Below are 27264 nucleotides of genomic sequence, written 5' to 3'. Positions count from 1 at the left end.
TCGTTCTTTTGCTCACTACGCCACCCAAGTTTGGACCCAGCCATATGCAAATCAGTCTTGACCCTGCTCCTCATGGTAACAGCCCGGCCAGAACTGCCAAGCCAGGTCCCTCGATGTTTGTCACGGTCCAGGGAGGACCTGGCCTGGCAGTTCGGGTCGGACTGTTCCTATGGGGAGAAGGGTCTAGATTGATTTGTATATGGTTGGGGTTAAACTGAAATGGCATGGGGAGCACAAAAACAATGGATTTAGGCCCAGTTCTCAGTACTGGGGTGAATGTTTGACATTGTTCAACATTCTGTCAATCAATTATTCTTTTGACAACTTTCTAAAAGTGGCATCTTCAGACCTGCAATTTAAAAAACAACGTCACTAAAAGATGTATTTTTAAATTGCGAGTCCAGAGACCCCAAACTCCAATTTTCTATCAGCTCCTAATTGGACAATACACTTGTAAGATGTTACAAGGCAGCCCCAATGCTAACCTACGGGAATGATAGGCCTTGTTGTAGTGAAAAACGACATTTGCAGTATTTCACTACCAGGACATGTAAAACACAACAGTACATATTGTACTGTTTAAATATACTGCACGCTGCGCAAGGGGCTACCTAGGGCCTACCTTAGGAGTGCCTTACATATAGTAAAAGGGAAGGTTTGGGCCTGGCAAGTGGGTGTGCTTGCCAGGTCGACATGGCAGTGTAAAACTGCACACACAGACACTGCAGTGGCAGGTCTGAGGCATATTTGCAAGGCTACGCATGTGGGTGCACAATCAGTGTTACAGGTCCACTAGTAGCATCTGATTTACAGGCCCTGGGCGCACACAGTGCCCAGTACTAGGGATTTACAGGTAAATCAAATATGCCAATCATGGAGAAATCAATTACCATTATATTTTAGATAGGAAGAACTTGCACTTTAGCACTGGTCAGTAGTAGTAGTAGTAGTAAAGTGCCCATTGACCTAAAGCCAGCAAAAACAAAATGCAGCACACAGTCAAAAACAGGAGGTCAGAGGCAAAAAGACCCTTGATTTACAAAACTGGGATGACATGCATGCTTAAGAGGAGACATAGATACTACTTAGAGAAGGGGTAAAGTGCCAAACCATTGACAGAATCCTAGTATAAATAATGTTCTTAGGGGTGGAGGGGGGGTAGGATACCTGGCACCTACTTAAGAGCTCTGGTCTGGCAAGAACAGCAACATCATGTAGTGCACACTGATTAGTTTTACTAATAAAGAGAAAAAAAAATCAAAGATTCAACAAATAAGGAGGAAAAAGTTGGAAGTCATTTTAGTTTAGTAATTTAAGGTTTGTGAATAAATCTTACAACCCGAGTCTGTTGGGGATAACCGGAAAGTGCCTCTCATTTAGTACAGTGCAGCAGCTAGGCCTGGCAATTTGCATAACAGTGCTGACACTTAATACAAATAGTCCCACTGCTACTCCAAGGATGCATCCTAAGTGTGAAGCAAGGTAGTTTAGCTTTGTGCTACGGTCCAGCAAACTGGTGGTCAGCTCACCACTCAGGATCAGGGGCACCCAACACAGACGATCAAGTGACATATTATATGGTGTAGGTCAATGGATGAGGTCTACTGCAAGTTGCTGTGCATCTGTGCATGCAGAGTTTTGGAATCAGAGGAGACAAAGCAAGAGCGTGGAAGTGAGAGTGTGTGAGTGTGAGAGTAGAGTAAACTACCTAGTACTAACTGCATATATTACCCAATGCCTCTACCCATGCAACCCTCACTGCAGCAACACCTAACACTATATCAAGACGAAGCATCAGCCACCTCCACTCTCAGAGCCCAGGTCACAATCCAATTGTTCACTGATAGTATCTTAACCTTTGACCATATACACCACTCTACTGCCTTACTCCAGGTCTACAAACACTGTATTTACATACAATATACACTTATGGCTGTCCACGCACCACACATTCTTTTGGGCTCATCAACTCCCCTCCTCACACAGTGTCATGATCACACCATCAAGGCTCTGAATTAGCTCCACATCTATCAGTGGTATGGCTCCAAAGACCTCTACTTAGTATACAGGTCGATGAACTTGGCAGCCACAATCTCTTGCCAGCAAATTTGTACCCCATCTGCTAGGAAAATACTAACTTTTTTCTATCTAAAATAAAACTGACTACATACCTAGTGAGGTTTCAATGTTTTGGTGGGTGACGTCTCTGAACAAGTGTCTAAGGTATTCAAACACTCTTCCATGGAGCTTTGACTTGAAACTGGAAATTCCAAAAAGGGATAAGTACTTACCTATTCCTATCCACGTGTAAACTTTGCTATGACAATGAGGCTGAGCACTGAATTGTTAGATGAACCTATCACCTTCAGTGGTAACCTATTCTTTTGCATGCTAGAGAAACACTCACGAGAGTAATTCAGGCTGTATTAGCACAATATAGACTAAATAAATATTGCCAGAACTGAGGTTGTACTAAGCTTTACATGTAATGAGAAATTGTTAATGTCATGAAAGCGATTTGTGAGGGTCAACTGGAAAGGACGGCAGGACTGTGTGCTGATGTCTGTCTGGGTGAAAGAAGCCCAAAACTGGACACAGACCTGAATGTGTGGAAGAAGGCAAAGATGTGCATTTGTATAGATGGTGAAGGAGCCACCTAGGACTGAGACATACATGAGACTAATTAATAAAATCTCACCTGAAGCCTTCCAATTGCGACCAGGCAGTACTTGCTTCCTTGGCCCACTTCTGAGTCTTCTTCAGGGATGGTCATTCCTGAAAAGGCCACATTTTTACAAACCTTGACAAATTACTTTTTTTTTTACTTGACATTTTATAATAAGGATCTTAAAGTATGGAATGATGGCATCTTCGGATATATTACATGTACAAATACTGCATTCCTAAAAATACAGGACAGGTAAGAGAACAACAGAATCACGTCCAACCCAGGCATCCAGGTAAAATGTATTTTCCTGTTACATGCCTTCTATTAAGAGCTGTTAGCTCTCAGAAAGGGCCTAATGTCTGAACAACTACTTAAGCCTCCTCGGATCCTTTTCCTACTTTTTCTCTCCTGCTCCCTCACTTTCCTTAATCAAAATACTTTCTTTCTATGGATTTCTGAATCTCACTCACACAAGTGGGTTACAGTTTCACACTCCTGGGTGTATCAAACAGGTGTCTGGATTTCTTAGGGTTGTTCCTTTATTGCTACTGGTTGTCCTCATAAACCCTTTTATAAAGTGTCAGTGATTTCATCTTGGATTGAGAATTGTTCACCAGTTCTGGCTACAGGACCTCAGAGGTTTCAGTGGATTTCCTTGAGTTGCATTTACATTGATTCTGGCAGAAGCAATAGACCATATGTTGAGTCTTTGCATATTCCTTGAGGGGTGCCATCTGCTTTGTGTGGACCCAAAAGATTCACACAATGTGGCACTTCTTTACTTTCTCATGTTGAAAGAAATCACTGAATAGGAGGGGAATCGCAAATCTAAAATATTAGTAATGTTCAATCAGACAGATCCAATAAATGCTGCACAATCAATGCCCTAATAACCTCAAATACCTCAAACTTTTGCATGTAAACCAGCAGTGTCAAGCTCAACATAAAACATTCACTCCACATCGGGACCGGATACATCTCAACCAACGTTTCCCACACACCTCACACTACAAGCACATATCTCTGCATCCAAATAATAAAAGTCCGCCTGTAATGTTCCCAAAGAGTGAGTGTTGCAATGCTATACTAGTGGCTATTGTGCAAATGCTAAATAACAATTTTATAGGACCTAGCATGTGAAAAAGCTTTTAAACTTTAGAATGAGAGGTAGAGTTAGAAAAGGTTGCTATCAAGATGCAAATAAGAAAAAATGCAGAATGTATGTCCATTCACCCTGGGAAGAAAAGCACATAGTGATCGGATGGCCTAGAAAATTCAAAAGTCTTTTGTTTAATCCCGGTCTTTGTGAGCAGGTGTGCGAAGGTAGCACTAACTTTTTTTGAGAAACATATTTTCATTTGTCTGTAATCATATAGGTTAATTGTTTTATATGTAATGACTGGGTAAAATGATGCAGCGTCCTGATATGTGGCACATAAATTAACAGACCATTTGAATCTTTGGATGTTTATAAACATAGAGATAACCCTCAGTGGGTGATTCTGGGTCTTTACAAGTCAATAAACTAAATAAATTAAATAAAAATTAAATAAATAAAATCTCTAAAATCATAAGCATGGCCCTGCCGCAGTTTTCAAATAATTTGTCAATATCCTCAGAACATATCATTTTAAACCTTATTCTGTATTATTCTTCATAATGAACATATTGAAATTTTGCTGTAAAAAATATTTTCTTCTAGTAATATCCTAATATTCAGAAATAATCATGGTCCAAAACATCATACATTCAACTAAAACAAGGACGGGTCAATGCCCAATTGCAACTGAGCGACCTCTTGGGCAAATCTGTTTTTGGATTTGGGGAACAATGCAGGACTGGTAGTTTTTACAATTATCACCTCTGTGCTCCTTGATTCAAACACTCCTGTCAACCTTTTCTCTTCCTACCACATTTCCCACAAACACTATAATCATTCATTCAGTCCACCAATCACTCACTCCTTGCTGCATGAAAAAAGCCATGGTTCTCTCTCCTAAAAGCATTTTTGCTATGCTTCCCTGCCACCCCCAGTCACTCACTTGCTCTTTACCAGCATTGCAATAACCCGGAACACTGTTTCTCCTTTCAAATGCTCTGAACACACTTTCAATTGGCTACCATTGGATACCCAACAGCACCTTACACTTGACAGTACTCTACATAACACTTTTTTTCCAATTACAACTAGTATTCATCTTTTTCAACCAGAACACGCTACACAAATTTGGACACAAGCATACGCACCACACCATCAAATCCAAATAGTTGGTATTGTGTTGTAAACGCAACAAAAGTACATCAACTAACTTCTGAGAACTATTGAGATGAGGGTAGATTAAACGTACAACACGCTAATTCGGAAAAATTGCATCACCACTAATACCGGACTAGCAGTGCGGTCTACAAAACAAAATGCAGAGCTTGAGTAATCAACATCCAACCATCTCAAAGGAAAAGGCAAAACAATCATTCATGTAACTTTGCAAAGATCAAATTCCAATTTACTTTTACATTTGTCAACTCGAACAATTACAATACTAGACATTTAACTATTTTTTATTAAACATACACAACCAATCAACCATAAACAGCCAATCTATTGAAACCCAAGAACAGTGCAAACAAGTATACTTAGATTAAGAAAACCCTATAATATCAGCAAATTAACATTGCTTAATAAGATCTGCTAGGACCGATGATTATCAGTAATAACTGCAACAAGTGCTAGGAAGCACATGTCAAAAGGATGGTTCATCACATTCAGTATGAAGAGAGCTTCAAGTTCAGGTTGCACCTTCTCCATGAAACACTGTAGGAATCAGAATGTTCTCCATACTTGCTCAGTTTACACACCTACACTTAAAAACAACAATCGCAGAGCTCTTCATTTTACCTGGCCTTGGTGTGATTTATTTTCTGTGCCCTTTTTCACTTACTAATCACCAGGTTTGATGGTACATGAGGTTGTTAATAACTGCAGCTTTTAACACCTTATGATTGCATCTAGAACTGAAATTCTCCAGCAAGATCTTCCTATGTTTAGCTTGCATGCTCTTTGCTTAAGATCACAGCGTGAAAGATATCTTTCTGAGAGGTGGAGGTCCTACGCATATGCAGTCACCACCTAAAATACATTAGCTGTCAAGATCACTCAATGGAATCACGTATAAGCTTCTGAAAGCCTTTCACTATTCTCAGGTCAATAAAACGAGCTTTAGTCAGTTGAAAAATAATTACATCTGTTTCAGAGAGTGCAGTGAAAGTGACATCTTCAGCAGGAATCTTTATGAAAACAATATTAACTAAATATTGAGAAAGAGCTGAAGGCAGAAAAGACTCAACCACACTTGGTGCTCAGTTTGGGGTGTTGTCTCAGGGCAATGCAATGAAAGCAGCCTTTAACTGACTCACTATGAACAAGCGTGAGTATGCCACTGAAACAATATTAAAAGACACACAATTGATGGACGGAATGCAGAACAAATCAAAACATTTTCCCCCAGTCAAGAGATCTGAATTAAACCCATAATTTTTTGCTCACCATACCACCCCAGTTTAGACCTGGCCATATGCAAATCAGTCTTGACCCTGTGCCTCATGGGAACAGATAAAAATATAAATTAACAACAGGAGAGGGAGGGAATTTTTGGAGCCACTCTTAGTCCCCCAGGGCTAGTATAAATCAACAACAAAAGAGTGTGTCCATCAAATGTGAACAAGTGCAGGGAAGATAAGAAGAGTGAATCACTATGTTTTTAAAAGAACCCTCACTCACCAACCTAGTTGGTGACATGCTTCATCATTGGGTTCCCACCGGAGAGACCGAGTGTCTCCCCGGTGTGCTACGACGCCTGAATTACAGCGGAGCAGGTTTTTTGTGTGTGGGTGCAGTGCAAAGAGTGATAGTGTAAGTTTAAAATATGTCGCAGTTTCAACCAATAATGAATTTAATAATGGTAAACTGGACACAGTTAAAATGGTGTGGCGGACGGTATGAACTGGTGATAATTAGACCAGCTACGTCCTAAATCAAGTGCATAGTGAAAGGAGTGGTCAACATGTTTCTGCTTCTTGCGTCAGTGCACGAAGCATTCGTCAGGACCTAAAGTGAGACCACCACGGCGGTGTACGCACGCTAAGGCGTACCCTAACCTGTGGGATCAGAAACCGCTTTGAAACTTACGGTTGCGTTTACCCTTCAGCAATTTCTGAGAGGTTCAGTTCTGTTGAAATGAAAAAAGGACAATACAGAACAAACAAACAGAGATTCACATCATACATATATATTTGCACAAGAACAGGCATGAGCTAAATCACACACGTGTCGTGAGGAAATTTCATGCACACACATGGTGGGGATTTCCATGTCCTTGGAACTGCGGGTAGCAAAATTCATTAGTATTTGCCCGTGTTCAGAATCTAAAGGCATGTGGTGCTCTTTAGCGCTATCGCTAATTGTGCCGATAAAGTGATACACCCTGTTTTTTGTGGGGTGATACGGCAAAGCGACAAAAGTATATGGCCTTCACATTGATGGTCAGCACTGTATTATGGCCGATCTGTAGGAGGCGTAAAATAAAATAAAATAAAATGCTTGGGTTGTGATGGAGAATCGAGGGTAAATGTATCAAGTGAAATTGTGAACATCGCGAGAGCCAATCTCATTGCTTACGTGATGTTCAATTTTGTTTCACAGCATGAGTCCGGGTGGGAGGCGGGACTTGTAGTCACACTCTGGACGTGGAGTGAAAAGAATAAGAAAGATTAAAAACTTACACGATTGGAGGGTGGGTATAGGCTTCCGTCCTGTAGCACCATTACTTACTACTCCAAAGCCACCAGCCCTCTGCAACACCTATTCGGCCCTCCTGCGGACTCGGATGTTGATGTCCCGAGCCGCCGAGAGGAAGAAATAGTCAGCGTTTTTCCAATTGGGACGGCGTCACGTCATCACGTGAATCACGTGGGACGTGGACGCGGGGAAAAGAAGGAAGAGACTAGACTGCTGCTTGTCAAGGGCAAAATGAAGACTTTGTACACTTCCGGGAAGCCTCGGTAGAATTATAGCGGTACAGTGACCAGAGGCTGGAATGAAAAAAGGGGGTATTTTCGTTAGCCCAAAACAAGGAGGGATACAGCCTGACAATAACGTTACCATAATAACTATCTGCCATAGGAGAATTTTTTATTTATGGTGAATAACGTTTTGCGTGTTGCAATAATTTAGAACAGTCGTGCCAGTGAAACAGTGCCATGATCATAGCCTAGTCTGTCTTTAGTGGAGGCGGGGCTTGGTGTAGAAAATAAACCCATAGTTCAATACCTAATGTCGTAAGCCAATGGAAATGAAACGTAAGTTGGTGTTGACGCACGTTTCAATAGAGGCAATGATGAGATAGTGTGGAATATTGTGGAATATTGCCTCCTGGGTGGTCAAAGGAGCCTCAATATGTTCATTTTGAGATGCGTCTACAGCGTTATAGAGATGGTGCAAAGCCATAAGGTGACTTGTTAAGTGTAACAGTGGTATATAATCCATATGGCTTTTTACCTTTTTAGTACTGTGCCCCAGGGGATGTTATCGTTAAAACCTGTGAGGTGACTGGACAGGCGATAGATCCAACGTTGTTCCTTCTCGAACAAGATGTTGGTCGTTCTGATTCCTGGATTGATTTGCTCAATTATGGTCCAGGTTAAGTCGTCAGGGGTGTGTTTGAGGGCTGAGTAGTGCTCTGTCATTTTGGTGACACTCTTTCTTATCTTCCCTGCACTTGTTCACATTTGATGGACACACTCTTTTGTTGTTGATTTATACTAGCCCTGGGGGACTAAGAGTGGCTCCAAAAATTCCCTCCCTCTCCTGTTGTTAATTTATATTTCGGCAGCGCACAGCTGCGAGAGTTTTTCTTTGAGATATTACTCTCTTGGACAAAAATTGCACTGACCCATAAATTGGTGGTCAAAATTGAAATTACTTTGTCCTTTTGCTTGGTTTCAATATGGAGAATCCTGGTTTAACCTATACTGATGAGGAGGTCGATGCCCTCCTGGCTGACCCCTCCCTCTTTTCAGACCCATCCATTGCCCAGACTATCTCGCAAACAACTGAATGGGATAAACTATCTGAGCAAAAACGTGACCGCATCCGCACCATCCTACACGGCACTATTCTCACTGAATATTTACGTAACAACATAGCTCCCAGAGGTTTATTGGTGACCAATGCCCCGCGTATTTTCCTAGAAGACTCTATTTTCAGGAAAGAGTGGGCACAGATAGCCTGGCACTGTACCCGTGACTGGTTGGTCCTGATCATTAAGACGGCCCTGAGGCTGTCTGAAGCACTAATGGTCGAGATCCAACTCACTGAAACCCATTTCAGAACAACACTGACAGGGTATAAGAAGAAGCTTGAGGAACTAAATAAAGAAATAAACGAATATAAAGACAACCTAACACAATCCAAGGCACAAAAGTTCCAAAAAGATCTTAAGCGCTTTGCATTCACCAAAGTATACCCCTATGCCGACCCTAACTATACACCACCGCAACGCGGTTCCAACTACTCAGACAATACATCTGATGACGACACATCCACCACCAGTGGTTCAAGCAGTGGTAGTTTCAAGAGCAGACAAAGGGGTCGGGGTAAGGGCAGGTACCAGAATTACCAACAACAGTGGCCTGTTTTTCCTAATCAAGGCACCAACCTCCCTAACCAATACCATCAACCTCCACAATTCCCCATGATGGGTTGGAATCCAGCCTTCATGCCGATTCCTTCCTATCCACCCAACATGTACCGCCCCCCTTTTTTAGAGAGAGGCCGCAGAGGCAGGGGAAGGAGAAGAAATCAGGTACATTGGGGACCAGACGAGGGAACAGGGATCAACACGAGGAGCAAGTCAGGGGCGCAACAAGCAGGACCGAGCAATCAGAGACCTTAGTGACTAACCTATCTTCCCTCGTACTCACAGACACTGAAAAACGAGTCCTAGAGAAGGGGTTAGGTTTTGTTCCAACCGCTCGCCTTGACCGTTTCCGTTTACACTGTGAACTGTCGGATTTCTTTAGAAAGCTGAAACTTAAACACTACTTTGAAAAACATCAAGCCAGTAGCCCTCCTTTGCCTGAGAGTGATACAGGATTACGACTAAAATCTACCTTCACTCCACCACCTCATACTGTCCCAGCAGAACTCATTGCTTTTGAGCAGGCAGTATTCAATGACATTGAAGCTTACGAGGATACTGACACTTTTAAGAACATGAGTACCGATGAGTTCCAAGCACTAAAAACTCTCCAGTCTAACACTTCCATTGTCATCAAACCAGCAGACAAGGGTGGGGGTCTTGTTATCCAGGATTCATCAGCGTATGACACTGAATGCAGACGCCTCCTTGCGGACAGGATTAGTTACACCCCCTTAACCATTGACCCTTCTCCAGAGCTGAAGACAATGATCATTAACCTGGTAGAGGAGGCAGAGTCCAACGGCCATATAAGCAGACATGAGGCTGACTTCTTAACTAAAAGTGAAGGGATTATTCCCTACTTTTATACGCTACCCAAAACTCATAAAAACAAGTCTCCTCCGCCTGGCCGTCCCATTGTCTCTGGAATTGGCTCCCTTCTGGAGCCTCTTTCAATATACTGTGATTTTTTCCTAAAACCCTTAATCCAGAGCACATCCACCTACTTGAAAGATACCAAGAGCCTACTGGTACTTCTACAGGATGTAATCCTGACAGACGAACAAACCTTCCTGGTCTCTTTAGACATAGAAAGTCTATACACCAGCATTCCGCAGGAAGATACCATCAGGGTCATTAGCGAAACTTTGGAGACGAGTCCCTGGGATTTTCAGACTTCGAAACAGTTCATTGTTGACTGTGCAACTCTAGCCTTAGAAAAGAACTTCTTTGAATACAAGGGGACCCTTTTCCTCCAATCTACCGGTACTTCCATGGGGAGTACCTTTGCCCCTAGTGTGGCAGGCCTTTACGTGTACGATTTCGAACAGAAGTACATATTGACTCCCAACAACCCTTTCTCTCTCTATATATCTTTTTGGAAAAGATATATAGACGACATTCTGGTGATCTGGAAAGGACCTGAAACCGAACTCGTCAAGTTCTTTGAATGGATCAACACCTGCGATCCGAGTCTGAAGTTCACCAACACATATGACCAGAATGAAATAATCTTTCTGGACCTCACTATCACCAAGTGTGAAGACAAGCTGGTCACAAAAACATATTATAAACCGACCTCAAAGAACAATCTTTTAGCCTTCTCAAGTTTCCATCCACGACCACTTAGGGAAAACCTCCCTTTTGGTCAATTCTTGCGTATCAGACGCAACTGCAGTCGCATGGAAGATTTCCGCATTCAATCTGATAACCTTTCAACCAAACTGAAAAGAAGGGGTTACCCGGATAAAATTCTAAAACGCAGCTGCAAGAGGGCAAAGAATCAACACAGAGAGGCTTTACTTGAGGATTCAGTAAAAACAACGGAAGATGTTCCTTTGACATGTGTAACGACCTACAGCACGGCTTCCAATGCTGTCACCAAATCCATCCGCAAAAATTGGGGCATCCTACTGAGTAACAACCTGCAATGGGATAAACCACTATTTTCTTTCAAGAAGGCTAGAAGTATAAAAGATGCTCTAGTACATACGCGACCACGTATATCACCACCTGACAACATTCCGTCTGTCCTACAATCCTGGGGTCTTCCCAAAGTAACAGGACATTTCCCCTGTGGGCAATGCAGTGTGTGCCACCTCACAAAAGCAAGCAAAACTCTGAATCTGGAACAAGATAAGGTGTGGAGCCAACGTACCCACACGAATTGCAATTCATCCAACGTTATCTACCTACTCACATGTCCGTGTGGCATTAGATACGTTGGAATGACTACACGCAAAATTAAACAACGCATTGTCGAACATAGGAGTACAATACGCTGTAGAAAGAGTGTCACCAAAATGACAGAGCACTACTCAGCCCTCAAACACACCCCTGACGACTTAACCTGGACCATAATTGAGCAAATCAATCCAGGAATCAGAACGACCAACATCTTGTTCGAGAAGGAACAACGTTGGATCTATCGCCTGTCCAGTCACCTCACAGGTTTTAACGATAACATCCCCTGGGGCACAGTACTAAAAAGGTAAAAAGCCATATGGATTATATACCACTGTTACACTTAACAAGTCACCTTATGGCTTTGCACCATCTCTATAACGCTGTAGACGCATCTCAAAATGAACATATTGAGGCTCCTTTGACCACCCAGGAGGCAATATTCCACAATATTCCACACTATCTCATCATTGCCTCTATTGAAACGTGCGTCAACACCAACTTACGTTTCATTTCCATTGGCTTACGACATTAGGTATTGAACTATGGGTTTATTTTCTACACCAAGCCCCGCCTCCACTAAAGACAGACTAGGCTATGATCATGGCACTGTTTCACTGGCACGACTGTTCTAAATTATTGCAACACGCAAAACGTTATTCACCATAAATAAAAAATTCTCCTATGGCAGATAGTTATTATGGTAACGTTATTGTCAGGCTGTATCCCTCCTTGTTTTGGGCTAACGAAAATACCCCCTTTTTTCATTCCAGCCTCTGGTCACTGTACCGCTATAATTCTACCGAGGCTTCCCGGAAGTGTACAAAGTCTTCATTTTGCCCTTGACAAGCAGCAGTCTAGTCTCTTCCTTCTTTTCCCCGCGTCCACGTCCCACGTGATTCACGTGATGACGTGACGCCGTCCCAATTGGAAAAACGCTGACTATTTCTTCCTCTCGGCGGCTCGGGACATCAACATCCGAGTCCGCAGGAGGGCCGAATAGGTGTTGCAGAGGGCTGGTGGCTTTGGAGTAGTAAGTAATGGTGCTACAGGACGGAAGCCTATACCCACCCTCCAATCGTGTAAGTTTTTAATCTTTCTTATTCTTTTCACTCCACGTCCAGAGTGTGACTACAAGTCCCGCCTCCCACCCGGACTCATGCTGTGAAACAAAATTGAACATCACGTAAGCAATGAGATTGGCTCTCGCGATGTTCACAATTTCACTTGATACATTTACCCTCGATTCTCCATCACAACCCAAGCATTTTATTTTATTTTATTTTACGCCTCCTACAGATCGGCCATAATACAGTGCTGACCATCAATGTGAAGGCCATATACTTTTGTCGCTTTGCCGTATCACCCCACAAAAAACAGGGTGTATCACTTTATCGGCACAATTAGCGATAGCGCTAAAGAGCACCACATGCCTTTAGATTCTGAACACGGGCAAATACTAATGAATTTTGCTACCCGCAGTTCCAAGGACATGGAAATCCCCACCATGTGTGTGCATGAAATTTCCTCACGACACGTGTGTGATTTAGCTCATGCCTGTTCTTGTGCAAATATATATGTATGATGTGAATCTCTGTTTGTTTGTTCTGTATTGTCCTTTTTTCATTTCAACAGAACTGAACCTCTCAGAAATTGCTGAAGGGTAAACGCAACCGTAAGTTTCAAAGCGGTTTCTGATCCCACAGGTTAGGGTACGCCTTAGCGTGCGTACACCGCCGTGGTGGTCTCACTTTAGGTCCTGACGAATGCTTCGTGCACTGACGCAAGAAGCAGAAACATGTTGACCACTCCTTTCACTATGCACTTGATTTAGGACGTAGCTGGTCTAATTATCACCAGTTCATACCGTCCGCCACACCATTTTAACTGTGTCCAGTTTACCATTATTAAATTCATTATTGGTTGAAACTGCGACATATTTTAAACTTACACTATCACTCTTTGCACTGCACCCACACACAAAAAACCTGCTCCGCTGTAATTCAGGCGTCGTAGCACACCGGGGAGACACTCGGTCTCTCCGGTGGGAACCCAATGATGAAGCATGTCACCAACTAGGTTGGTGAGTGAGGGTTCTTTTAAAAACATAGTGATTCACTCTTCTTATCTTCCCTGCACTTGTTCACACCTCATGGGAACAGTCCAGCCCAAACTGCCAAGCCAGGTCCTCCCTGGACCGGAAACAAGCATCCTAGGACCGGTTTTGGGGTTTCACCCCTCTTCAGCCAGGATAGCTTGATTCCAGTGGCACAGTGAGCCCATGAACCACGTCTGGGCATACCTGGCGCACATAGGGCGAGAAAGCAGAAGACAATTGATGGACGGAATGCAGAACAAATCAAAACATTCACCCCCAGTCAAGAGATCTGAGTTAAATCCATCATTCTGGCCTGGCAGTTCGGTCTGGACTGTTCCCATGGGGCACAGGGTCAAGACTGATTTGCATATGGCTGGGTCCAAACTGGGGTGGCGTAGTGGGCAAAAGAACAACGGATTTAACCTAGATCTTTTGACTGGGGCAGAATGTTTGCATTGTCAGCATTCCGTCCATTATTTGTTTGCTGTAACACTTTTCGGCCTAAGTGGGATGGGTATGCCCAGACGTGGGTCTCTTGCTCACTGTGTCACTGGATTCAAGCTAGCCTGGCTAAAGAAGGGTGACATACCCTAAAACCGTCTTGACCCTGTGCCTCATGGGAACAGTTCAGCCCAAACTGCCAAGCCAGGTCCTTCCTGGACCGGAAACAAGCCTCCTAGGACCGGTTTCGGGGTTTCACCCCTCTTCAGCCAGGATAGCTTGATTCCAGTGGCACAGTGAGTCCAGGACCCACGTATGGGCTTACCTGGCGCACATAGGGCGAGAAAGCAAAATACACACAATTGATGGACGGAATGCAGAACAAATCAAAACATTCACCCCCAGTCAAGAGATCGGAGTTAAATCCATCATTCTGGCCTGGCAGTTCGGTCTGGACTGTTCCCAAGGGGCACAGGGTCAAGACTGATTTGCATATGGCTGGGTCCTAACTGGGGTGGCGTAGCGGGCAAAAGAACAACGGATTTAACCTAGATCTTTTGACTGGGGCAGAATGTTTGCATTTTCAGCATTCCGTCCATCATTTGTTTGCTGTAACACTTTTCGCCCTAAGAGGGATGGGTATGCCCAGACGTGGGTCCCTCGCTCACTGTGTCACTGGATTCAAGCTAGCCTGGCTGAAGAAGGGTGACATACCCTGAAACCGATCCCAGGATGCTTGTTTGTGGTCCAGGGAGGACCTGGCCTGGCAGTTTGGTCTGGACTGTTCCCATGGGGCACATGGTCAAGACTGATTTGCATATGGCTGGGTCCTAACTGGGGTGGCGTAGCGGGCAAAAGAATGAAGGATTTAACCCAGATCTTTTGACTGGGGGAGAATGTTTGCATTGTCAGCATTCTGTCCATCATTTCTTTTCTGTAACACTGACAAAATATTGACAGTATTTACATATGATGATTTCCTAATCGCGAGTATGCTTAACACTGATTGGCTGAGACTTGGGCCAAAGACCTCCTTGAGCTTTTAACGAATAAAGGTTGTTTTTAATTTACATTTCGTTCTCTCTTTGAAGGCAACAGCTTCCTTGTCTCTCTCTTTGCTTCTTATGTTTACTGTCTACACGATGTACAAAAGCCAATAAGATGCCCTGTGCTGCATGAGATGGTCCAAATTCTACATAGGATGGTAGCTATGTAAAATGTTGCTGTCTGTAAAGCTGGAGATTTTTGTCAATGTAATTAGATTACACTCAGCTTGCATTATGAGTCAATAAGATTTATGATAAAAACTATGTAAATCGCACTCGAGGAGCTCTAGTTTGAGCCCAACAAATGACCATACTTCGCTTTCTTTGTGGGCCAGAAAGATTCGCAGGCAGGTCACTCATCAAACCTTCTAAGAAATGGAAAATGGTAATGTAATCTACAGGTGGCCAAGAAAACTACCAAATGTGATGTGAGTGAGGAATAGATGAGCATGGCTTTCAGGGAACTTGAAATAAAACTCGAGACACTCCAACAAAGTTGACAAAGCATGCAGTATCACTGATTAACAGTGTAAAAGGAACAGCAGCATAAACCAGAATAATAGTCCTTGGGCACCAAAAAGGGCTGCCCTTCTCTTAAATCTGTTTAATGCAAAAGGATTGATCAAAGAATTTCTATTGCTATTTCACATGGACTATTGGATGCTCATTACTGAGACTTCATCAAGAGTATCATGTCGCTCCCGGCACTCTCCTCCCATGACCTCGCACAATGGAACCCTGCTGGTTTATCCTCTATGGAGAATCTATTTGAAGATGAACTCCTGCTGGACTTTCTAACCGTGAATACCTGGAGCGGGCTTCCTGTGCATGAGTTCATTACAAATGGAAAGATACAGCTGTCTATACACCATACCTGGAAAACCCTTCTTCATGAACCCCCTAATCACACTGCACTGCAGCCCCCTGAATACCCTTGGTCATGGAAGGAGGATGGCTATATAGGGGTATCTGGACCCATACAGGAGTACCTTTGCTGACCCTTAGATGTAGCTGAGAAGATGAGCTTCAAACTGTTTAATGACAAAGAATGGCAAGCCATGCTGCAATACCCCTTCCAAAGTGGTTGTCAATACCCCTCTCAAACACCTTGCAATGCACACTTTAAGTTTATCCAAACTTCCAATCTCCATAAAGTGTACTTTACCCCTATACACCTACAAGCACTGTTTCCAACGGTCTCTCTGAACTGTCCCAGATACCAGGCAATGCCAGCGCACCTGACTTATGTGCTCTGGTGCTGTGAGAAACTGATACCCTTCTATACTGGGGTGCTTCCATACTCACTCAGCTTATAAGGGAGGACCACTTAGACGCTCCCCTAAAGACATCCTACTGGGCAGCTACCCCAGACCCAAAACGGCCAAAATTACCACCCGGTTTCTTGACCTCGCCCTCCTTTTGGTGCTGGAAATCCCCGACATCCCCCTCTTTGTCGTCTTGGCACAATGATCTCCAGCACTGGGCTCAGATGGAGGGCACTTCCATATGTAGAGAGGAAAGACAGGGGCTCCGCCAGGTCCCGGTCATTGAGCCATGGGAACCCGTGCTACACATACACAAATGGATCATTTCTAATTACGATCTCCTAAACTGCTAGGAATGCTCAGTGAGGTACTTGTTATTTTCCCCTTCCTTCTGCACAACCATCACCTGGATCAAGTTTCTTACTCTCCCCCTCACCCCCCCCAACACTGTAAGACCACTATAACGCAGTACAATATTACGCTAAAGCTCTTCCTCCTGAACCGTAGCCATCAGTCATCTTCACTACACCGTGCTTATTTTCGTATATTGTTATTCTACACTAACCGGGTCCCCTACTTTCGTAGAGCTGTTACTGTCTGTTGTTTTACTGGTGTATTTACAACTAACATGCCATAATTTCTTGGGCAATGCTGATCTACCCATATGCCCGTATTTTATTGTGAAATGAATTACTACCATACTTTCTCCCTATTATGTAAAAATAAATGGTTTGGGGGAAAAAATAAGCATTCCAGCACATGTGCAAAGTTTGGTTGAAGTACGGCATATGGTTAATGTGGGAATGGCAGGGTGGTTGCTGTCAAGGAAGAAGAGCAAGACTAAGAGTGCCAGGACCAACAAACATATTTTTTCCTTAACTATCATTCTTACTCGCCTTCCTACTGAACTATTTAGGAATCCGATTCCATATTCCCTGAGTTAAGGTGGAAAAGCACATATAGTACACGCCAGAACATTCTTTAAACAAATATGTTTTAGAGAACTTCCTAGCAAAAACATGCATGAAGTGAGGATTGCTTACAAAGGACATGACAAGTGGCAGCATTTCTGCTATTAGTACACTGTTGTTGCCTCAGCTTTGGCGTAATAAGCATGAGGTCTCAGATGAGGCTGTACAACTCTTATGTTATATGAGCTTCTAAACATGCACAACAGAATTGAACAAGCAGTAGTGGCCTTTGTTGCCTTGAGTGAGACCACCACAGGTTATGAACAGATGATAGGATATCGAAAACTTTATATGGATTATTGTCAAACAAATAGCTACTAGGAATCCTGTTTTCATGTGAAGTGATCAATTTTGACAAGGTTAAATAGATTTGAATCTGTCCTGCATTAAAGAAATAAGAACTGAATTAAGATTGCAATGTTTAACAAAGTCTCTGATAGGTGCATAGAAAAAGAAACAAGCAGATCATCAAAGCACTTCTTAACTACCTTATTTGGAAAGGGAAATGCATCTCAAGTCCCATTTAAATAGACAGTAATAAATAAAAAGCATTTTTTAAAGACCTTTTCCAATAGTACTGCATCTGCTAGATGTATCATAAATCTAGGGATACCTGTAAAGAGTAAACTTACATCAATCCCTCCTCCTCAGCCACCAGATATAGAAACCTGGGAACCTGAAGTGAACTTCTGTCTGGGAGAGCAGACTCTGATCGAAAAATCAAATCTCCCAGGTTCAACTCCTAACTTTCTGGGGTTCTGTAAATCTGAGAAGCTAGCAGAGAAACACTGCGAGAAGCAGGCCTAGTATATGATGTCCACTAATGTAAGTGGGCACCTTGCACCAGTCCAGACGACCCTTATGGTGACTTAAGAGGTCTTAGACAACCTTAGAAAGTTCTCTAAGTGGTAGATGCGGAGAGCAGCCTTCAGGCTTAGTCCAGAAGGAGTGTAAAGCAGCTTGTTTAACCAGAATGCAATCTTAAAGTATAGATTAAGTGAAAAAGAACCACACCAAGTATTTATGAAAATATGTATTTATTATATAATACTCTAGTATGTTCAAGTATCTCCCACACGGAGATAAACACAATGCACGCAATACTTTAGCAAGGAATACAGTAAATAGCACAAAATACACAGAGGGCCCCTGGGGGCGACAAAACTATATATTAAGAAAGTGGTATAAGAACCATGACTCGAGTCAGGACGATGTCAAGAGGATGTAGAATTGCTGGGGACCCGCAGAACCACCTAAGGTAAGTCGATAGTCAATGTGCAAGTCTTAGTCGTTTTTTAAAGATTAAGGACCCTCCCCAATGGACCCTGAAAAAATCCCTTGGAAAACAGAAGGTTTGAGAGCCACCCCACCCGTGGATACCCTAGTACCTATGTTATCTACACCAGGGAAGCCGGGTGCATATGTTTGAAGTGGTGTCAGAAACGGCCGTTGAACCCAATGGAGGACTTCGGGAAAAAAAGCTGCTGGAAGAGTAGAAAGTGTCCATGGGAATCCAAATGTGGATTCATGAAGAGGAGTCCCTGAAAGCAGAGGGGACAGAGTGTCACTCAGGAGCGACCAGAAGAGTTGGAAGACAAATACCCTTCGATGTCTAGAGCTTCAGGGAAGATGACGATGATCTCGACTCTGCAGCTGTGAGGACCAAGCGACGCTGAGGAAGACCAGGACCCGGGTATGTTCTGTACCACGAAGGATGTCGAGTGCTGAGGGGTCGGTGTCCGACGGGAGCACCAACAAGCCTTCGCAAATGCAACCAACACAGGAAGTCGAGAATGTGCAAAGTTGGGACCAGCAAGGTCCCAGGTACTCACCACAAGCAGGAGAGTCAGTGAAGGTCCGAGCAATCAGGGAAACCAAAAAAAGAATAAGTGTGACCCACAAATAGACCCACAGGCTGGAGGCACTGGAGTGGCGAGAGGATCTCGAGCAGCTCACCAAAGGAGTAGGCCACGGTGCCCACGAGGCAATGTGGCTGAATATCTTGGTGGAAGGAGTTGCCAGAGGTTTGGGCTACTTGGAGTCCAATGCACTTGTTGCAAAGTTGCCAACAAGCCTTAGCACTTGCAAAAGAACACAGTGCACAGGGGTTCGGTTATTGCAGCCCTCCCAAGGGATACTGGACTCAAACTCGGTGAGAGGACAGTGCAGGCTTGAGGGACGTAGAGAACCACCACCTGTGTTGTGAACCCTTCGGAGTCCGAAGGAATTCGGGATCAGCAGACCGGTCAGCAGTGTTGAGGGGCCAGCGAATGCAGGGAGCGACTCCTTCACAACTAGGGAACGGGTTAGGATGATTCAGGGGACCCTCCCAGCGGAAGGACTGGACAGGGGGGAGTTTACTCCCATGTCCTTTGTCCTGTTTCACACAAGAGCAGGAGCCAACAGCCCAGGACTGGTTTGAACAGGACCATGCACAGGGACACCAAATGTCCCCCTCATGCAGACTTTCTGGTGCTGGCAAGCGCACCCACCGAACCTTAATACACTAAATCATGTCTGGGAGGTGGTCACATCTCCCTGTGATACGATGCCTATTGTTCTACCTTCCTCTGCTTGAGCTTGGCTCAGTAGCAGAAGGGCAAAAATATGTCTCTGGTCGGCAGCAACCATTTTGTGCTGTTGGGGTCTAGAAGGCTGGTACTGGGAACAGTGAGAGTCTAACGGAGGGCTCTCCCAGTGCTTGGACGCCTACCTTCTTACACCGTTTACGGTGTAGGGGTACGATTCCAACATGTTTGATACCAAACATGATAGGATTCGTTGCAGCCGTTTTCAAGATTGTCATCGCGTAATTACGTGGTGCCCTTCTATATAGTATATGGCTGCTTCACAGACAACCGGGGACAATGGACTCCGAAGGGTGCAGCAGTGTCCTGCTCATGCAGGGGCACCCTTTCACTTAGAACCAAGCACCCTGCCTTCAGGTTTATAAAGGCCTGCTACTGGGGTGACTTATAGGTTTTAAGTGTAGTGACCTTTAGATATAGTAAATCTATATCTTTAGTAAGTGTTGCCTGCACCAACTTACACAGGCTGCAATGGCAGGCCAGTACCATTTTGAATGGTCTCTCATGGGTGGCATACTACATGCATGAGCCCATGGGGTACCCATGCCCTGGGTACATGGGTACCATATACTAGGGACTGACAAGGGTACCCCAGTATCCAATCTGGGATGTACCCAAGTACTGAACACAACAGTTTAAAGAAAAAGCAGCTAGACTGGGGTACGATTAGCAGGATCCCAGTCAGACTAGTCAAAAACAGCATCACATCAAGCAAAAAGTGGGGGTAACCATAGAAGCTGATCCTACTTTCCTACAAGCTTGTATTGATTATTTGACCCATCTACATGGGAATCCTTTCCTGATTAGATATGGGAGTCAAACTGTGAGAAATTGTAATACTGGATGACTAGGGTGTGAGCTTGGGTCGAGCAGCAACCACAATCCTTGTCAGAGTAAGGTACAAGCAAACCCCACATTTGCCTGTGCTCAACCCGCGGTAGCTTGGCACAGAGCAGTCAGGCCTAACTTAAATGCAATGTGATTGGAGGACGTCATATGGTTAAAATATTTAGGCAACAATTCAAACAGTAAAACTGTGAAAACACCACACACAAAAGATACAACTCCAAGTTAGAAAAATAAGAGTAAAATGTCATAAATAAAACAGGACCAAAATGACAAAAATCCAATCAGTAGGACCGGAGATATGAATTTTAAAGAATATAGTGAAAAAGGCACCAAAAAGCACAAAGTGCCAACTCGGGATTTCTGGTCACACTGAGGCTGACCGCAATGAAGCGCAGGTTGGATACAATCACCAGGTTGGGCCCACTGAAGTTTACCTTCTCCAGTTCATACCAAGAGTCCTGCTTGTGTTGCAGACGGCTGAGAGGAGCAGGGAAATCATCGCGGGAGGCTGCTGGTGTAGTGCGAAGATCCATCCAGCTTTGCGGGCGGGCGATGCTGGAGCTTCGGCATGGCGGTCCTTGTGGTAAGTCACTGCTGCAGTGCGAGTCGAGCTGACGGAGCTTCATGCGGATTTGCAGTGCGAGCTACAAGGTTTTGGTGGGAATGGGCCAATTCGCGGTCGTGAAGACCCAAAAGTTTGATTTCAATGCCCATGAGCCACACCAAGGGTCCAAGATCTAAGAGGCACCACTTGAGAGTCAGGAACGTACTGCAGCTGGATCCAGGGGCTGGGCAGGATGTTGGGGAGCATTTTAGATCTCTAAAAATCAGATCAGGAGGCCAGGAGACTAGACCTTGGAGTCACTCAGGGGTCCTGGGTCCAAGCTGAAGTTGCAGGTCCAGTTCTCCTTCCACATGCAAGAGGGCAGCAGGTCAGCATAGCAGAGTAGGGCGGCAGTTCCTTTGGAGCAGCAGTCCAGCAGAGTGGCAGTCCTTGTAGCAGCAGAGCAGTCCTTCTTCCTGCAAGAGTAGTCCAGAAGTGTATTGAAGAGGTGGTGTCTGAGGGCCATCTTTTATACCCTGGTGCCCTGGTTCTGAAAGTCGGGAAAACTTCTAGACAGTGGTTTTGAAGTGCATGGAATTTCCTGCCTCCGCTGCCCTGGCTCCAAGCTGGCTGATGTGACAATGAGGGGTTGTTGGCACCTCTGTGGGAAGGCAGAGCGCAGGCTATTCAGGTGTGAGGGGGGGTTGTGCTTATCTCCCCCCCCCCCCAATATTGCCTGCAGATGGCCCCTCAGGCACACCTAATCCCTCTTTTTTGTGGCTTTCTGGGAAGAGTCCAACTGCAGTTATATCCAGGCAAGGGACCCAGGTCAGGTGTCAAGACCTTGGCCACCACTACAACCATAGTGATGGGCAACTCATGGGCAAAACAAATTAAGTATCCGTGTAGAACACGGAGGTGTTTGGCACCCAAAATCCTGTTGAAAAGATGCATAACTATGATAAGAAACTCAGGTGAGGAAAATGGCCAAGCAGATGGGCACCGATCTAAAGCAGGTCGGCGGTCTAGTGTTTTCCCTCACGCGACAGTTGGGAAGCTCAAGGTGCGCGTTCCACAAGGGAACTGCGCACTTCAACTGTAGTCTTCTGTGAGTGTGTAGCGTCTCCGTGAGGCGCAGAACTTGTTTATGTGTTTACCTCAGAAAAACAATTTACCTCAATTTTTTGATTCTTTTACGCATGCGCAACGTGGGATTCAACTTCTCTGACAAGAAAATACCGAAGAAAGAGAAACTTGTGCAGCACATTTAGACTTCATGTTCCAGTTAGCGGTATTGTTCCAAACTTCTTTGAATACCTAAGGTAATCCCTTCTTGTAGCGCTTCATGTTCCAGATAACAATGTGGTGAATTCCCATCCTCACTGAGTACCAGCGTTATTGAAGATTTGATATAAACTTTCTTGCCAGAAGCATATGGGTCAGAGACTTAAAGCATACTCAAGTTTTCAAGTTTATTTCGAGCTTTTGAAGAACCTAGTGGGTTTATTATTCATTCCCAGAACAAAGTTACAGACAGTTGGATTAAAGAGCTACTACTTGTAGCGAAGGTATTTAGGAGGGGGGGCAAACTAAAATAGCACATATTCAGAGTGACTTAGTTTTAGGATTGTATTTACAAGAGCTGTTGTTTTTCCCTCAAATGTAGATGCAGAATTAACCCAAAAAATAAACACCAAAGAGAGAAGCTACAGCCTGGGGTTGACAGGGTAAATTTTAGTGTTGTTGGTGATACATCGAGCATAGGAAGGGTGTTGGCAGCATTTACATTTGTGTCTTTAAAATCCAGGTGCTGTAGAAGATCCACCCAGATGACCGTGTGAAGAACCAGCAACTTCCAGGGCTGTCTCTCTTGTTTTCTTATCCACTTCCCCTTTCCCCCCAGCTTTAGTCACTACCTCGAGTTGTTCTCAGGTGGCGCCTGAGGTGGCGGGGCGTTGGGACCATCATCGGCTCCTGTGGATCCTTGGTACTCTGACAGATTGAAGTGCCGTTAATCCACCTCAGTCGATATGGCAGAGGGTTTTGATTTGAAGGCCTTGGTTGGAGTGCTAGAAGGTTTACAAAACCAATTGACTCAATCAGCTGATGAAAATCGGAGTCTTAGGGATGAGATTAGAAGGTCACAACAGGAGACACATCAAATTAAATTGAAAATGGAAGAGTTCCTTGCTGGAACCACTCCATTACCAGGGTTAGAGACCACCCGTGGGTCGGCGGCAGAGGTAGCTACACAAGTTATCCATTCGGTTGCCCCAATAGTACCTTTAGCTAACCCAGAAAGAATCAATGGGGATCCACACAAAGCACAGATATTCCTGACTCAGTGTTCCTTACACTTTTTGTGTAGATCGGTAGTTTTTAAGGAAGAGCAGGCAAAGGTTGCATTCGTGCTGTCCTACTTGAGTGGTGATGCTGCCGCCTGGTCAATGCCTTTGATCTCTCGTAATGACCCAGCCCTGTACAACTACAAGCTTTTTAAGAAGGAGTTTTTGAGAATTTTCGACCGGAGAACCGCCAACCAAGCTACAGACAACGAACTGCTGGATCTGAAGCAAGGAAGTCGTGACTTGGTAGCGTATATCGTTACAACAAACAAATGATGGACGGAATGCTGACAATGCAGACATTCTCCCCCAGTCAAGAGATCTGGGTTAAATCCATCGTTCTTTTGCCCGGTCCTAGGATGCTTGATTCCGGTCCAGGGAAGACATGGCTTGGCAGTTCGGGCTGGACTGTTCCCATGAGGCACAGGGTCAAGACTGATTTGCATATGGCCATGTCTAAACTGGGGTGGTGTAGTGGGCAAAAGAACGATGGATTTAACCCAGATCTCTTGACTGGGGGAGAATGTCTGCATTGTCAGCATTCCGTCCATCATTTGTTTGTTGTAACGCTTGGTAGCGTATATCGCACAATTTAACAAACTGATTGTGGAGACCAACTGGCCTGAGGATAAACGTTCAGCCTTATTCTATCGAGGTCTAAAGGATGAATTAAAGGACGCCCTAGCCCAAATACCTAAGAGACCTCAAGAAATTTCGGAGTTGATTGATCTAGTCCTTCAAATCGAGCATCGACTATATGAAAGACGTTCGGAAAAGAAGAAGGAGTTCCGGTCTTTTGTTCCCCGTTTGGATCGCATCAAGACAGACAGTTACAAAACTGATACCGTTAGTGGAGAAGAACCTATGCAGATAGGGTCTACTAGAGGGCCTCTTACCAAGAAAGAGCGAGAAAAAAGACTAACAAAAAATCTGTGCATGTATTGTGGAGATTCTGGACATTTTGTGAAAGACTGTCTCAAAAAACCCAAGACCAACTGGGGGTTAAAAGACAGATCCCATCAGTAGAGGGAGTTGCCCTGGTGGGAAATAAAGATCAGTCGACTCCTGAACACCAACACATTTGATAGTGTCATTTACAATTAAGTTCGGACACCAAGAAGTTTCTGGGGTGTCAGTCATGATCGATTCTGGAGCCACGGGGAATTTTTGTGACCTGAGTTATGCAGGTCACAACCCCACTATAGACTGGGAAAGAAGAACTGTCAAAATGAACTCTGAGCATTGTATCAAGAATTGTTTCACAGGAACTAAAGCCAGGTCTGAAGGAACTCCAGCTACGGAATTGGCACAACTCGCCAATTGCGTATGTGCCTTAAAAACTCAAGAAATCCCGGCAGAATACCAAGATTTGGCAAGTGTATTCGACAAAAGAAATGCAGAGAAGCTTCCGCCACATCGGGAATACGACTGCAAGATCGAATTGGAACCAGGAGCCACTTTGCCGTGTAGTCGTATCTACGCTCTGACTGAAGCAGAAAATGTCTATCTCAAGGAGTATATAGATGAATATCTGAAGATTGGTTTTATCCGACCTTCCCAATCGCCAGTGTCATCACCGCTGTTTTTTCGACCCAAGAAGGACGGAACTCTTCGCACCTGTATAGATTATAGAGCGTTAAATCAGGTAACTGTGAAGAACCGATACCCGTTACCTCTTATATCACCTCTTCTGGATCAGGTCAAAAGAGCTAAAGTTTTTACTAAACTTGATTTACGTGGCGCTTATCATTTGGTGAGAGTGGCTGAAGGTGATGAGTGGAAAACAGCCTTCAGGACTAAATATGGCCTTTTCGAGTATCAGGTGATGCCATATGGGCTAAGTAATGCCCCTGCGGCTTTTCAACATCTTGTAAACGATGTTCTTCGAGAATTTCTGGATCGTGTAGCAGTGGTTTATATCGATGACATTCTGATTTTCTCGAACAGCATGGAAGACCATGTAAAACATGTGAGAGCAATCTTGCAAAGGCTATTAGAAAATCATTTATTTGTCAAGCTGGAAAAGTGCTCCTTTCATGTTGAGCGTGTGGAGTTCCTCGGTTTCATAATATCAGCTGAAGGAGTTGCTATGGATCCCGCAAAGGTACAAGTCATTCAAGATTGGTCTTCACCAAAAAATGTGAAGGAAATACAAAGCTTCCTTGGCTTTGCCAATTTTTATCGAAGATTTGTTACAGATTTTTCTGCCAAGGTGTCCCCTATTACTCAACTTCTGAAGAAAGGGAAGAAATTCGAGTGGTCCAAAGAGGCAGAAGAAGCGTTTCAATTCCTTAAAAACACCTTCATTACAGCCCCAATCTTGATGCACCCAGACCCGGAACAGGCCTTCTTTGTGGAAACAGATGCGTCAGACTTCGCTACAGGAGGGATCTTGTCACAAAGGAACAAACTAACGGGACAACTTCATCCAGTGGCATTTAGATCAAGAAAACTGACAGAACCTGAAATCAACTATTCAATAGCAGACAAAGAACTGTTGGCCGTAAAAGAAGCCTTCCAGGATTGGCGACACTATTTATTGGGAGCCAAGCATTGCGTGACTGTTTACACTGACCACCGTAATTTACAGTTTTTAAAGTCAGCTAAAACACTTACGCCACGGCAATTAAGATGGTCTTTGTACTTTTCAGATTTTAATTTCGTGATCACCTATAAGCCTGGAATAAAAAATGGAAAAGCAGATGCCTTGTCCAGAATGAATGCACCAGAAGAATTGAGAGTCCCTAAGATGGAACCTATCATTCCTTTGAATAAAATTGTAGGAGCAGTCCATCTAGAAGAATTTACCCAGGAAATCCATGAACGCAGTCCAGACAGTGTTTGGAAAGATTGGGTTGGAGAGGACAACAAGAAAACAATAACAGGAGGTCTTCCGTATTATAATGGGAAATTGTATCTTCCCACTGAAGACTTGCAGACCAAGGCTCTGAAGGGATGCCATGATGATCGTTTGGCGGGCCATAAAGGCGTTAAGAAAACTCTGGAGTTGTGTGAGAGAAGTTTTTGGTGGCCTGGCATGGCAGCTCAAGTGGGACAGTACGTTTCAACTTGTGAGACTTGTATAAAAGGGAAGCCCAGTAGACAGGCTCCACAGGGGTTATTGCAACCCCTGCCTAATGCACCTTACCCTTGGCACACTGTGTCTTTAGACCTGATAGTAGATTTACCAGCTAGTCAGGGTTATACAGTCATATTGGTGTTAGTGGATTCATTTTCCAAAATGGGCCATTTCATTCTGTTAAAGAAAATACCCACAGCCTCACAACTAGTTCAGATATTTAATCAACACATAGTTCGAGAACATGGAATTCCACAAATAATCATTTCAGATAGAGGAACTCCATTCATTTCAAAATTCTGGAAAACCTTTATGCACAGTTTAGGGATTGACACACGTTATTCCACCAGTTATCATCCTGAAACCGATGGGCAGACTGAGAGAGTCAATCAGGAGTTGGAACAATACCTGCGACTTTATTTGTTGGAGCAGGATGGAAACTGGTCGGATCTCTTGTGGACTGCTGAGTTCGCTTACAATAATGCAGTGTA

General features: G+C 44.1%; 1 protein-coding gene across 7 annotated transcripts in view; it reads right to left on the bottom strand.

The window, feature by feature from the left end:
* ARNT2 (aryl hydrocarbon receptor nuclear translocator 2) overlaps nt 1-27264 on the bottom strand; it is an 803119-nt gene that overhangs the window by 391985 nt on the left and 383870 nt on the right. For all 7 annotated transcript variants that reach the window (XM_085644710.1, XM_085644711.1, XM_085644712.1 and 4 more), the window contains one exon: nt 2699-2775. In XM_085644710.1, coding sequence (XP_085500836.1) covers nt 2699-2775 — 77 coding nt within the window. The remainder of the gene's footprint in view (nt 1-2698; nt 2776-27264) is intronic.

This window comes from Triturus cristatus, chromosome 3_1 (genome assembly GCF_964204655.1).
Source record: "Triturus cristatus chromosome 3_1, aTriCri1.1, whole genome shotgun sequence".
Taxonomy (NCBI): domain Eukaryota; kingdom Metazoa; phylum Chordata; class Amphibia; order Caudata; family Salamandridae; genus Triturus; species Triturus cristatus.
This window is presented reverse-complemented; position numbering and strand designations above follow the sequence as displayed.